This window comes from Rhagoletis zephyria, unplaced genomic scaffold (genome assembly GCF_001687245.7).
Source record: "Rhagoletis zephyria isolate East Lansing unplaced genomic scaffold, Rhagoletis_zephyria_1.1 Rzeph_scaffold_00289, whole genome shotgun sequence".
Classification (NCBI taxonomy): domain Eukaryota; kingdom Metazoa; phylum Arthropoda; class Insecta; order Diptera; family Tephritidae; genus Rhagoletis; species Rhagoletis zephyria.
In genome coordinates, this window is record NW_016157373.1 from 126849 (window position 1) to 141751 (window position 14903).

The window sequence follows — 14903 nt, forward strand, 5'->3', positions numbered from 1 at the left end:
ATGAGAATGTATTTGTGAGATTGAAAATTTGGAAACATTTTTGTTATGTTAGCAAACTTCAAAAATGTTCAGGTTGCCTCCCAGCGGTATTACCTTCAAATTTTTGTATCATGGTTTTAATAATTTGGTTTGTTCCCCAAGCTACTTGTAGAAAAACTCGAGCAAAGTTCAAACTGTCAGCGTATATCAAACAAACTCTAAAACTTACTTGTGAAACGCGTATGTGTAACTCGAAGTGACTTCGAGTAGCTTGTGGAACAAACCTATTTTAAATAGATTTGGGTGTCAAAATTTCTTAAATATATTGTATGTCAAAATATATTCGAAAGACTACACTTCAACTCTCTTAAACGTTTTCTGCTCCTGGCCAGTTTTCTAAGCTCTCATTCTCTGGCGAATCGTTGAACCAGAACTCCGTTGTACTAATTTTTACCACGTTTTTATAAACTCGCTTTCTTTTTTATTGCATTTTAATTTGCACAAATTTACATATGTACATATGTATGTACATATAAGCACACTATTTAGTTAGCTCGATTTTTAAACAATGCTTCTCAGCGGTGAAAAATATACTATTGTGAACAACCGTAACGAGCGAAATTCACAATAGCGCTAGTCTTCATCGAATGAGCGCCATAATACCAAATGAAAATTCGTTCCATCAGCACTTTCGACCACAGTCGAAGGTCGAATGTAACTCATAATAGGGGCCTATGCATATTGGATTTCTAATGGTATTCCCCCATTTTGAAATTGCCAAAACTGTACTAAAACTGCACTATACAGATTCAAGAACGATTCACAACCACCATTTTGCAAAAAATTTTAATTTTGTGTGCGTGGCCCGCATTAACAAATAAAGTTGGTATTGAGGTAAGTTTGTTTTGAGGTTGCAAAATTAGAAATCGGCGCGAGTTTTTTTTTGTAAATTTCTTTCGTTCCAGAGGCAACAATAGTGTCTTCCATATAAAAAAAAATTGTCGATCATACTATGTATGGAAAAAATGCGAAACACCTTCAACCAAAAAAATTAACGGGATTTTTTACCCACTTGAAACTTGGGGGCTACAAAACTGCATACTGCAATCAAAACTGACCAAAATATTGCACTACTACACTCCGAGATTCCGTTCTGCTTACAAACAACTGCAAGGATTTGGATGGCATCGTATTACCCGAGCCGCTCTTATAAGAAGTCAAAGGCGAATCCCATTGTACTCAGTTAACAAATTATGTTAAGAAAAATGTGCTTGAAGGACAGATGAATTTTCAAAGCTACTAGTGAAAAGACAGTAAGTATAGGTTTGTATAGTAACCAATAGTCAGTACTAATTTGTACTGGAACCTGCAATTTTTTACTGGAAAAGTGTATGATAACCCAAAAAATTTGCAAGAGAGCACTGAATCGAGAGCGTAACAACACGGGAGAGCTGCAAATTCTTGCTAGTGAAATTTTTACTAGCAGAAATTAGCTAGCAGAAGAAGAAGAAGAATAAATGTCAAAAGCCGCCATTTGTTGAATTGGTTTAGCACAAAAAGTTTAGCACAAAAAGTAAAATGAGTGGAAATCAAATTTTTAATGATGTACTAGACTGTGTAAGTGCTTGTGTGTAAAGCAAAGGGTTTAAAACTGATTTATAAATAGTAAAATGTTACACAGCAGAATATCAAAAGGGTGCAAGAACTATTCACTTGCAAGTTTTTACTAGCTTTGCGTTCAGTAACTTTTTCTGCTAGTTTTCTCTTCTTCTTAATTTTACGCTCTATTTTGCTTTTACGCTCTGGCTGCAATGTTTTACTGGAGAAGCTACTATACAAACCTTATATTAGTTGAATGACTTGTTGGAATTTTTAGATTTTAAGAAAACCTGTACATAGTTGCAAACGAACGGGAAACACAACAATTTGGGATGAAACAAAAAATTCCTGTCCCTAACGACATTTTGAAAATAAAAGTTGGAGTGACAAGATACCCAATCACGCAAAGAACGCCACCTATTTTCTATGGTAATTTCAGGCCACTGGTTCCGAAAATGCTTCGATCCTTTTGGCTCGAATTTGAGAATTATGACTTTCTTTGTTTTCGTGAAAATAACTAATTTGGCCAATTTATTTGCGAAGGCATAAATTGCACAATTTCCCAGGGTTTTGCATCCGTGAGTACTTTTATTGTGTATTCTCTCCAATTCCAGTAAACTCAAAGTCAAATTCGTATTTTATGTTAAATAATAATAATAATAATAATAATAATAATAATAATAATAATAGATTGGCGCTTACACATATATTTGTTAGTGTTTGAATAAATTTCTACAGAACTCTAATGCCCAAGTACTTGCATCCAATATTTGCCAAAGACTATACTATGATAAATACATAATCACTAGGGCAACCAAAAAAATATGCTCGAGCATGTTTTTTTTTCTTATACTGTATCACAAAATGCATAAAAAGGAAATGCTAATTGTAAAAAAATAAATCGTTTTAGTCATATTTGTTAGAGCATATTTCGGCATATTTCGCAATAAATGATTTTCTTTTTTGCATATTTTAGAAATAAATGCTAAATTTGGTGATATTAAAAAAAAAATTATTTTTTTAATTATAGGGCCTGTGCCAATTGATAGAACACTACTCTGGATGGTAGATTTTTGACAACTATTTATTAGGTGAATAAAAATTCCCAAGCCCGTAAGGCCTATAAAATTCGTCAAATTTTGCATAAAGCTTTACACTAAGGGCCTGTGCCGATTGATTGAAAATATAAAATTTTGACAGATGAAACTAAAAATTTGACATTTCTCGTGGTGGATACGTACGTCAGAATTTTACCTAGCTTATGGGGCTCTTAACCGCTGAAACAGAATGCCGACGAACGGCGAATTTTTCGTCGCAAATGTTCGCTGTAAAAATTAAAACACATTGTTGTATATGAGAACACAATGAGAAATGAGCAAACTACGACGTTCGTCAGACGACTGTTCGCAACGCTAGACTTATTTCTATCGTCGTCGCTGGCGGCAGTGGCAAAATACGATCCATTGTGGCCATATGCTCAATAATCTCAAGTTTTTAAATCGAAATTGAAAAATACTGTATTAGTTTTTGTTGAAAATTAATGATCTTATTGTTTGTAAAAATTTTAATTGTACCTTGTCATAAGCAGCAGAATTCGTTGTCGCCGTAGTTGTGTTTTACTGAGGGAAATTTTTTGACGAAAGTTGCCACCGTCGTCGCACTACTGTTCGTCGATATTGTGTTTCACCGGTAACAAAATTAAGCAAATGGAAATCAGAATTGTGTCGAAATAAAATCTCTAATTTTTCTTCCACTAGTTACCTGTGTAAACAGCTTTTGAGGGATTTCTGAGGACAACATTGCGTGCGCTTGTGCGCGGTTACCGTTAAAATTTTGAATTAACGTCGAAACAATTTCTATGTAGATTTGTGCTTATTTTTTAAATACAATTTTTGGCCACTAGAAGCAACAGCATAGACTTTATCGACTCAGTTTTTAGCAAAAACACAGGGCTTTGCTTTATTAAAAAATTATATAGGCCTAATTGAATCCGGTAATTCAATTCATCCGATTGAAAAATATTCAGTGACTGAAATTTCTACCTTTGAGTTTGTGCCTTTTGCATGTTTAGGAATGTATTCCGTGATAACAGGCAATTATGTCTTTCTGAAAATGTATCCGAATATTTATTGGAACAAAAATATTTAAGTTAAATTTGCATTTTTATTTCTATACATACATATGTAAGTGAATACGTCTGAATGTGTAATATTTTACTTTTACCAGTGTTTTTGTACATTTTGAACACAATTCAATAGATTTTTACACAAAAAACTTTGAGCTATTTATTTTTTTAAATTCATATTTTAAGCATGTTTTTAATATTATTCGTGCATATTTATGCATGTTTCTTTTTTCATCGTGCATTTTTTAAGCGTTTAAAATCATGTTTTACTGCATATTTTTGGTTGCCCTAATAATCACATTAAATCCATGCATGAATTTAAGCTTCGCCACGAAGCCCTATGCGTTAATAGGGCAGCTAGTAGTCTTCATAAGGAAACTTTCACTTCAGCTAGCTCTGAAAGAATCATTTTCTGGGGCCATGAATCTTTATTTCTTTAAATAAAATGTAAACGAAGCGAAGAGAAAAGACTTTACATTAAGCAGTGCGCAATGCAGCAACACTGTTTTTCCTTCTATCTTCTTATACAGTTAAGCGTAAAGCATGCACGCGCTTTTTTACCTGGGGGCTAATGCCAAGCATTTTCAGAGACGGTGGCACGTTCAATCCTTCGGGTATACGAACATGGCCAAAGTCGACAGTGAAAGCCTCACACCATACTCCAAAGTGTCCTATGTCGAAAATAGTCAAATCGTCAGGTAGGGTGAGCACAATAGTTTTTCGATCGTATCGACGAAGTGGATTTTCTTTGCCATTTTCGTCGGGTATTCGAAGACCTTGAGGACTGGGCCGCTGTCCGCGACCTACCCAGAATTTCGCATCTGCAAATTGATATTTGATAAATAATTATTACTTATACGAGTCTGTATCTAATTTTTAGAATAAAACATGAACATTGTATGTATGGATGGATATTCTAAATAAATACATGTCGTTACCTTTGTAGAAAATAAGCCTAACTATTAATTTTCTTTCAAATTCCAGTTGCGCACAAAAGTCGGTAAATTGCCTTATAGAGCATTAAATTACATAACCACAAAAGTTAACAAAAACGCAGTTTGAAAAAAATTCGCTACAAAAGAACTTCGATTTTCTTAGTAGTTTTTTTATTCTGACAAAAAATTTATATAGGACCTCGCTATACATAAATAAGCGCGATTGTATCATCTTATATTAGCGCTTTAAATTCACTAAAGATTTATTTACTTTCCTCATAACAAAATTTTACCAATTTTACTACCAATCCGTAGGACTCGGGCTCAGTCCATTTCCAGAGCAACATAGAAATTAGTGGCAAACTTCAGAGAGCATTTCTGCCTTGAAAAATCTAACCATACCTAAAACCATTTGCCGTTCGGAGATGCCGTAAAATTGAAGGCCCCTCTAATTTCGTTATAACATAAGGACGCACACCACAAATCGGAGGAGAGGCACGGTCAAACACTTTGCAAAAAAAATAGCACATGAACAAGTTAAACATGACTTTTATCGGCAATCGAACAATTTGACGGCAAATTAGGCACAAAATATTTGTATTACTCTTTAGAATTGCTCTCTTGCTGTGCTCTGCAAAGCTATATGAGCGAAATTCAAAATGGTTGCAGGACTTAAATAACTTCTCTTGATCTATTAAAACAAATTGTACAACATACTACTACGTAATTGGTTTTGGGCTTCTGAAAAATTGGTACCACAATCATCGTGGTCTAAAGCATCATCTGTTTCAGATAAAGCCTTTGGAGGCGATCAAAAAATCACATCAACGCATTAGCTCTGATACAATAATTTTCGTGTAAAATCCTGTACAAATGTCAAACAGCTAAATTTCTCTCTGAAGTGAGAGTACAAAGTGAATAACAACCAAAAAGTACGGGAACTAAAAAGCATTTTCCTGTAAAAACGTCAAACCGCCGTTGGCTTGACACTTTTCATGATTTTACCAGAAGAAAAAATTCGGGTAAAATCTTGCAACTTCATTCTCTACACAACTCTCCAAAAATCGTTCTCCTTTACAGGATTTTGGAGTACGGGAACATTTTTCCTGTAACTTCCTGCAATATATCGAGCCCTAACCGCCAAAATTACGTAAGCCACAGTTTTTCTTCAAAATTTTATTTTTGATGCAGAAATATTCCTAGAACATCTAGATTCATTTCTGCATCAAAAAGAAATTTTTGAAATAATATCTTTTACGTTATTTTGTCAGATCAGAGGAATATGCGATGACAACACTGACCAAAACTCAGTGAGCGTAGAATAAAGAGAAAGTGCAAAACTAGCATGAACACTTTTCATCGGTAATGCAGTCGCCGTACTAATTCAGATAGGAATCCATTTAAAATTGAATAAGATCATATTTAAATTTATATGGTGACTGCATTACCGACGAAAAGGTGGATGTCCATTGTAATTTTGCATTTTCTTTGTGTTCTACGCTCCCTGAGCAAACAAAGCAGCCAAACATTTCATCCGCAACGTTAAAAAATATAGAAGTTATAACTGAATGAAAAAAGAAAATTAAATTAATATTTTACTGGCCGTACGATTCTAAGTTATGAGCTCGCGGCCGTAAATCTGCATTACTACTACTAATGCTGGTAAAAAAACGCTGCCGAACTATCTTTTATTAAAAGGTGCTGCCAGGTTGTGTCAAATGCGCATGCAAAGTGACAATAAGCGATAAAACAATAATGTAAGATGTTGGTACGATAGTCGAAAACCATCGATAGTGTCGATACCCTGCAGGAAATTGAGTTAGTTTTAAAGTAATTTATAAAGTACTTTATTTTCAATGATAACTAATTGCAATTCTCAATATTTTATCTGCAACTAACTCATTTATTTAACATGGCGATGTCCTAGGAAGCAGTCATTTGCCTTTTCCTGCATGTATTTTCAACTACTTTAAAATGAATTTGGCTTAAACAACTTCAAAGTCAGCATATTTCCTTTGAATACGCTTGCGTTCTGCACTTCACATATGACATTCATACTTCCAAGACACAAATTGTTTCTTTGAACAAAAGCAGTATCAAAATTCGAAACGTTTCCCATTACATCTGTTTTAAAGTAGTCTTTCAATTAGTTGATTTAAAAAAGAAATCCCTTGCTTCCGCCAGGGTAGTGCCATCGATAGTTTCAGACCACTACGATACGACACGCGATACCATATGCGGTGTGATAGCAAACCCTGCCGCACGGCCGATACGCAAGCGATATTCTGTCGCAGCAGTGCCGCTGTCATGCAAGTGTGCACAGTTTTCATCGCTCTTACCAATACTCGTACGTACTCAGCATGTCGATGTCGCTTTCGTATCGTATCGCTCTAATGTGCACCGTGCCTCATAGAAATGACTGCAAACTTGGTTAGATTACACTGAGCGACACCAAAAATACCTGGGAAGGGGTGTATAATGAAATCCCGATATACAAAATACCGAAATACAGAATCCCGAAAGACATTATCCAGACACGACCAAATTCCGACCAGACATAATCCAGACACGACCAAATCCCGACCAGACATAATCCAGACACGACCAAATCCCGACCATACATAATCCCGACAAGACACAATTCAGACATGAAATCCCGACAAAATATAAAAATAATTAAAAAGTCGCGCGATTTTTTAATTATTTTTATATTTTGTCGGGATTTTTGTCATAATTCTCTTCTGTTTTCGCTCAAAAATAATGTATAAACGACACAGTTGTTGTTATTGTTGTAAGGGATTACTTAGCCCGTAATTGTCCGCAGGCTCAACTAACGGTAGGCCCAGGAGGTTTAATATTTCGATGAGGTAGAACCAGAGGGAGAGAGGGGATGTTAGTTGAGTTAGATTGAGTGAGCATGTGAAGAGGTGGTTGGTGTCAAGGGGGGAATCTCCACATACTGGACACTCATTTTCGATGTTGGGAGGCGAGTTGGGCCAGAGTTACGCGGGTATCTCGTGGCAGTTGAAGCTCACTGTCGTTCACAGGTGGTGATTGGCACTGATGATGGCATTCACTTGACTGGAGTTTGCAAATACCGTTAATAACCTGTCTGTATAGTCCCAGTCCCAGGGGTGCTGTGCGTAGTGCTTGACCTGGTCCTTCAGCTAAAGCAAGTTCGAGTGCTGACAACTGTAGCACCTTACTGGGAGAATTTCAGCTTCACTGTGGATGTGATGTTCTGGCGACATCAGAAGACATCCTCTGGTTGTCCAGGGTGTTGCATTGTGGCATGTCTTTAGTTTCGTCCACTGCGAACCAATTGTCCCCTGCGAGCACACAGGCGCTGCATAATTTAGAACCGGACGGCTTTGTATGTTTGCAACACCGTTTCTTTGTCTTTGGCCAAGTACTGCCGAATTGAGGACTACGGCTCTGTACTTTGTTGGCAATTTCGGTTGTATGCGCCGGGAACGAGAGCTAGATTTGACAATTTTCCGGTTATTCACCGTTGGAATTAGTTTACCATCGACGAGAATACGCAGCTTTCGTCCTTGTGGTAAAGTGGTTGCCGAGAGGGTTAGACTCCTTGCAGTGAAGAAGCGAAAAAATTTGGAGTGGTAACCGTTTATATTTAGGCATAAGTCATCAATTTCATTTCCGGACGCATTGTAATTTTTTTTGTCTGGATTGTGTCTTGTCGGAATTTTGAGTTGTCGGGATTTTGTCTTGTCTGAATAATGTGTTATCTGTATTTTATTTGGTCGGGATTTTGTTATGTCTGTATTATGTCCTGTCTTGATTTTGTATTGTCTGGATTTTTAAAAATTGTCCGGACTATGTCTAGTCGGGATCTTCAAAGTCGGGATTATGGAGTGCTCCCCCTGGGAAGTTATGTATATTTTCTGGTAGGTCTTTTCGAGTAGAACAAGTATCGAAATATGCAATTTGCCAAACACCCCCAAAATCTTGATTTACCTTTAGAAAACCGTTTTTTCGTACTTTTGCGCACATACTATAAGCCAGTAACGAGTAAACGAGTTTCAGTTTATTGCCGGGTTTAATAAGAAGAACCTTGATCCTTTCGAACGATATAAATATATGCGAATACAGAAGCTTTAAGGGATCTGTTTGTATTTTAAAGGGGAAACTGGGGCCTTTCGAACGATTAATACGCGAATAAAGAAACCTTAAGAGATCTATGTATATTTACCCACCAAACGCATTTTTACTTTTCGACTTTTTAAATTTTGGTGGAGTTTTTACGCACTATTTTATAAGAAAACCATACGAGTCCTAAATTGATTGTTAAACTAAATTTTAATATCGAAAAAAAACGAGTGTTTATTTAAAAACAGCGGATGAAATTTTACCGAGTTATTAAGCTTTTTATGAAAACCAAATTTTTGCAAAAATATTATTTTTGACTATTTATACTCTTCAAAAAAGGTTTTCTTCACTGTTTTTTCTTAATTCAGCATCATCAGTTTCTTGTTGTAGTGACCAGCAATATTCTGAAATTATTTTAATTTTATTTTTTTCCTCCGAAACGTTAAATACACACAGATCTCATAAGGTTTCTTTATTCGCATATATATCCTTAGAAAGGTCCAAGTTTCTCCTACTAACTACTGTACAACTAAGTTACAGGCTTATAAGGACGCAAAAGTACGAAATACCGGGTTTTAAAGGTAAATCAAGATTTAGGGGGTTGTTTGACAAATTTCATATTTCGATTCTGGTTTTACTCGAAAATACCTACCAGAAAATATACATAANAAAACCATACGAGTCCTAAATTGATTGTTAAACTAAATTTTAATATCGAAAAAAAACGAGTGTTTATTTAAAAACAGCGGATGAAATTTTACCGAGTTATTAAGCTTTTTATGAAAACCAAATTTTTGCAAAAATATTATTTTTGACTATTTATACTCTTCAAAAAAGGTTTTCTTCACTGTTTTTTCTTAATTCAGCATCATCAGTTTCTTGTTGTAGTGACCAGCAATATTCTGAAATTATTTTTATTTTATTTTTTTCCTCCGAAACGTTAAATACACACAGATCTCATAAGGTTTCTTTATTCGCATATATATCCTTAGAAAGATCCAAGTTTCTCCTACTAACTACTGTACAACTAAGTTACAGGCTTATAAGGGCGCAAAAGTACGAAATACCGGGTTTTAAAGGTAAATCAAGATTTAGGGGGTTGTTTGACAAATTTCATATTTCGATTCTGGTTTTACTCGAAAATACCTACCAGAAAATATACATAACTTCCCAGGTATTTCTCCTTTATTCCTTTGTAGCACTGGGTTATATATTTTAGTGGAAAAAAACCCTCTCGTGGCCTTTAATATACATTAATATATTGTCACCTGAAATGCAAAAGGACGTTAAAAACATCGTCGCTTAAATACAAAAAGTTGAAACTAATGAAAAATTCAAAATATAAGTTTTTGATTGATAAGATGGATTTCATCCATGATAAAAACATAGCAAGGTAGAACCGTTCTCTCAATTTGTCGGCCATGATTTTTTTTTGAAGTTTGCCAACATTTTAAAATCAATAAAAGTGAAAATGAAAAATTGAAATTGTTCGAAATTGTTGTTGCTTGAGATTGAAAATGAAAATGTGTGTGTGAGTTTGTGAGTAAATTTAAAAATTAAATTGTTTGGAAACGTCAAGAATTTTAAAAGTGACTCTCAGCGGTTATACCTTACTATATTTTTATCATGGATTTCATCGAATTACAACTCCTACATCATTTTATGAAAAAAATAAAAAATATTAGTCACGACTTTTCCCATTTCATTTACGATGTTGCTATGTTTATTTTTGCATTTCAGTTGACGTATATCGTCAGAGGTTCCCAAAATTACTTTTGTCGTCTTTCTTAACTTTACTGGCTTCGGTGGACCCCCTGATGCTCATTTCTAATTATTCCCAGAGCTCATAAAAAAATGTGAAGATTAAATCTAACGATTTAATTTTGCATCGCGGGTAAGTGCCAAAACTAAATTCAGAGTGGCAAAAATAAAAGTAAAATATGTTCTTGTGTTCTATTTATTAAAATAATGTTATTACACACTTGCAAGTTTTAAAAATAGAGCTCGTAAAGCCATGAAAGAACTATCTCGCTCTGAGGAGTTATATTTTTTAAGAGCACTAAATAAACTCCTCACTTATGAAATTGCATCTTATGCATTTGTCAAATAGTTTATTTGTTTTGATGGCATCATTTTTTAACCGACTTCCAAAAAAGGAGGAGGTTATCAGTTCGTCGGAATATTTTGATTTTTTTTATGTATGTTACCGCATAACTTTGGACCACGTCAACCGATCGGAAAGGTAGTGTCTCAGAGGTGGTCCCTCTCGGTCCCGTTCCGAGTTTTAAAGTGATGCAAAAAATGTTGGTCACTCGCATTTTTAAAGCACAAAACTTGAAACAAAAAAACTGCAAAGCTTTTTACGCCAAACTTCAAATTCAAACACTGATAAAAAAGAAAATACTGAATTTAGATAAATCGATGATAAACAACCAAGCAAGAAAGAAGCTCAAGAAGTGTTCCACCGTCTCATCCTCTTCAAAGCAGGATAGGCAAATGCAGTTGTCATTTACGCCTATTACAGTCAGGTGTTTGTGCTACGTGAAGTGACCAGTCAGCAGTCCCGTCTTCTCAGTGAGAGGAAACAACTAGATAGACCTTCTGAGATTAAAGGCAACATGAGTTTTGCCCACCTGCATCCAGTCGATGGCACCCAGTCATTGCTGAGCGAAGTATCCACCCAGTTTCTGATGGTGGCTTCGATGGTCGAAGTGGGGAATGTTATGACTGGTTGCGGACCGAAGAATGCCTGGCCTAAGTCAACTGTGGCCAAAAGGTCAGATGTAATTTCCAGGCACTCCCGAGTTGCCCGGCACCCAGAGTAAAGCAAGTTCGTTATCTTTACCAACATAATTTAGTCTAGACTTGTATTGCCGAACTGGTTTGAAAGTACTTAGATAGAGGGCCGGCCTTAAGTGCAGCTTGGCTGTACCTGCAGACACGTAAACTCCTTCCCCTCCACCTGTTTTCCACCACGTAGTCTATGGCTTTGGGGATTCCAAATACCACAGCCTGGAAGGCCGAAGCATATTCGCCAAGAGAAAAAGTGAAGCTTATCCCCATTAACTTTGAAAAATACTCCAGATCCTGACTCGAGACAGTTTTGTAGCCATCAGTGAAGATTCGACAATGTACGAGTGCGGGCTCAGTGCTGGAACAAAATCATGGCACAAAGTGACGGTAAGTTCACCAGTGCGTCAAGGGCACTATACAACATTAAAAAAATTTAAGTTAAATAAATTTGCTATCAAGCAGCCATTTTTGTTCTTTACTATAGAAACCAGATACATTTTCGTGGACCCCCACTTACAACTCGTGGACCCCCATAATTTTTTTACGTTAACGTGGACCCCTGTCGAGTCTCCCGTGAACCCCTGGGTGTCCACCTGGACCACCTTGGGAATCACTGATATACATCATTAACCTGATATTAGAAAGTAGGGCGATTGACTCGGTTTATCCAAACCGGTTTCCATCGGTTTCTTGTATATCTATAGGGGGTTTTTGAAATCTTATTTTTTTTTGTTCGAAAAACCGGTTTCTTTTATTTCATACAAATCTTGAACTCTGTATAAAAGGCCTTTTCCATTTTAATGGAAACCATTAAATTTGATTTGAATAAACGGATGTTTGACACTTAAAAGTTTTCTATAGGTTGGGCCGTTCACAAATTAAATGAAGTTTGACAATTTATACCATAATTTTTTCTTTTATGCCTGATGGAAATCGAATATGGAGCTTAAACTCGATAAAAATCGAATCTCGAAGCTCCGAATTCACTCATCCCTAAGCACTACGCAAATCCGAATAAAGTACAAAAAAAATGCAACAATTTTTCTTTTTTATTTGTTTTACTTTTGATCTAAAAAAACTTTGAGTTTACTTTACTTTGCTCTTTTCTAAATAAAAACAATTTTTACTGTTAGTGCTTTTTCAAATTCAACACTGGTATGTAAATCGTGTTTATTTAACTTAGAATAAATTTTACGGCTCACCTGGTGCCTCTCCATCGTAACTAAAATTTGGTATTAAAAGAGTTTGTGCATCCACAATTACGATGCTGTCCGAGGATACACCATGCACTCCTTTGAGAGCTGCAATTTTTTGCGGCCTAGGAAAGTCCAAATCACTTGGTACGGAAACATCACCAAAATTAACGGCAAACTCGTCGCACCAAACCGAAAACCATTTGATGTCTCTCAAAGTTTTACCATCGGGCAAGGAAAGTGTTACATCTTTATTACGATATCGTCGAGTGAGCGCACTGTCCCCGCCACGTTCATCTCGCAGACGTTGTGCTCCATCGTTGCTGGGTTTCGGCGTGTTGCCCACATAGAAATAGGCAGCTATATACATAGAAGAAAGAATTTAATTTTTAATATTACTTAGTTATTTACATATGCACACACATACACACATACATACATACATATCTATGTATATGTAAATCAAACCACCAGAACGATTCACATAAATAAAAATATTTTCGTTTAAAACATTTTTAAAGTAATTATGAGTTCACAATATTATTTCAGCTAGTTATCTCCGACACTTCGGCATATTACAAGATTGCCTACATATATGAAAAATGTCTAGTGCAAGAGATAAAACGAATAAATTATGAAAATTCCATAGATTCTTATTGATTTTATGTTAATATTCTTAAAGTTTATTAATAAGGATAAATTATAAAAATTTACAGCCAATTTCACGAAAGCAATTTAAGTGAATAAAAAAAAAATAAAAACTCATTTTCCATTTAAAATGCTGCTGAAACTGTCTGTTAATTTCGTAGAAGAAATGAACTTTCTTGCATAAAAACTATTAAAAAAGAAAAACTAGTACTTTTTCTTAATTCCATATGACACGTTATTCATATTCAGCCTTATCACAAATTCCATGTGAATATGTGAATCGTTCCCATAATTTAATAGCCAAAACCAAAAAAATGTGTGTTAAAATACATAACTGTCTGAGGCGAAATTAAAACCTAAGTCGTATGTACGTATGTACCCTCGTGGTCAGCTGATTAAGTCAAATGACTTTTTGTTTATATTTTTTATAAAAGTCTAGCGCTTTACCTAACCAGCGCACAGTGGTTCAGTGGAATGGAGCAACGGTCAAAACTCGTTTTCTCGGAAACTAATAGACATTTCGCAATTTTGGTACACTTGGTTTTCTTTGCCCAGGCTAGGTTATTTAGTAATGGAAATGGGTGAAATCGGATGAAAACAGCGCTTGCCTTCCACATAACGGTATCTTTGAAAAAAAAGTGAAAACTGTTACTTAAATAACTACTGCAGCCAAATTATTAAAAAGAGATATATGGAGTCAACTTTAAGCAAAAAATGTAATATTTAATTTTTTTTTAAATGGGCGTGGTCAAGCGCACTTATGAGAAAATATGTGTACGTGCCGAGCCGATTTCATCCAAACTTTGTACACTTATTACTGTTAGCCCCATTTAAGCATTCTTTGCAACTTGTTGACATCGGACAATAACCACGCTGACCTGCCATGTATTGGTATTTACGAAAGATACAAATTCCACGATATTTTACTATATAATAACGCTGGATTTCTCAGTTTTGTATTTTAAAAAATTTATGAGCCGAAAATTTGATTTTTATAAAATAAATAGAGGTTGGTCACACTTGCCTGGTTATCAGGTTATCAGGTTATATTTTTTATTCAGTTTACAACAATAAAATACACTACAGAATAATAATTTTTAGCCAGATAACCTGATAACCAAGCACGTGTGAAAAACCAAATAGATTTTTATTAAAAGGTCGTAGCTATGGTACGGCTGAATTTAATTTAAGAATTGAGCTGTGTAAGCAATATTAATATTTGTACAAGAATTTACACAGTAACTCAAACAAGCGTTCACATGTTGATTTTCTTTAGCTGAACATTTCTAAACACTCTTACGTTTGACACTTTAATTTGAGTATAATTAATTAACATTCGACTTTTAAAACAGGTGGCAACCCTCTCCAAAACATTTTCCAACTAAAACCTTCGTAAACTCCGTTGGTCTGACATCCATATCGCGATACATATTCCCTTTATTCAAGTAGAATTTGATTTCTAAAACAGGTGGCAACCGTCCACCATGCAGTTCAGAACTAAAACCCTTTTCAAAAACTTTT

At 35.3% G+C, this 14903-nt stretch overlaps 1 protein-coding gene across 1 annotated transcript in view; it reads right to left on the bottom strand.

The window, feature by feature from the left end:
- The window catches only part of Skel (DM13 and DOMON_DOH domain-containing protein skeletor), a 71749-nt gene that overhangs the window by 19627 nt on the left and 37219 nt on the right, over nucleotides 1–14903 (bottom strand). Inside the window, exons 4-5 of the mRNA XM_017610189.1 lie at nucleotides 12744–13094; nucleotides 4265–4524 (exon numbers count right to left, since the gene is read on the bottom strand). Of these exons, the coding sequence (XP_017465678.1) occupies nucleotides 4265–4524; nucleotides 12744–13094 (611 nt within the window). The remainder of the gene's footprint in view (nucleotides 1–4264; nucleotides 4525–12743; nucleotides 13095–14903) is intronic.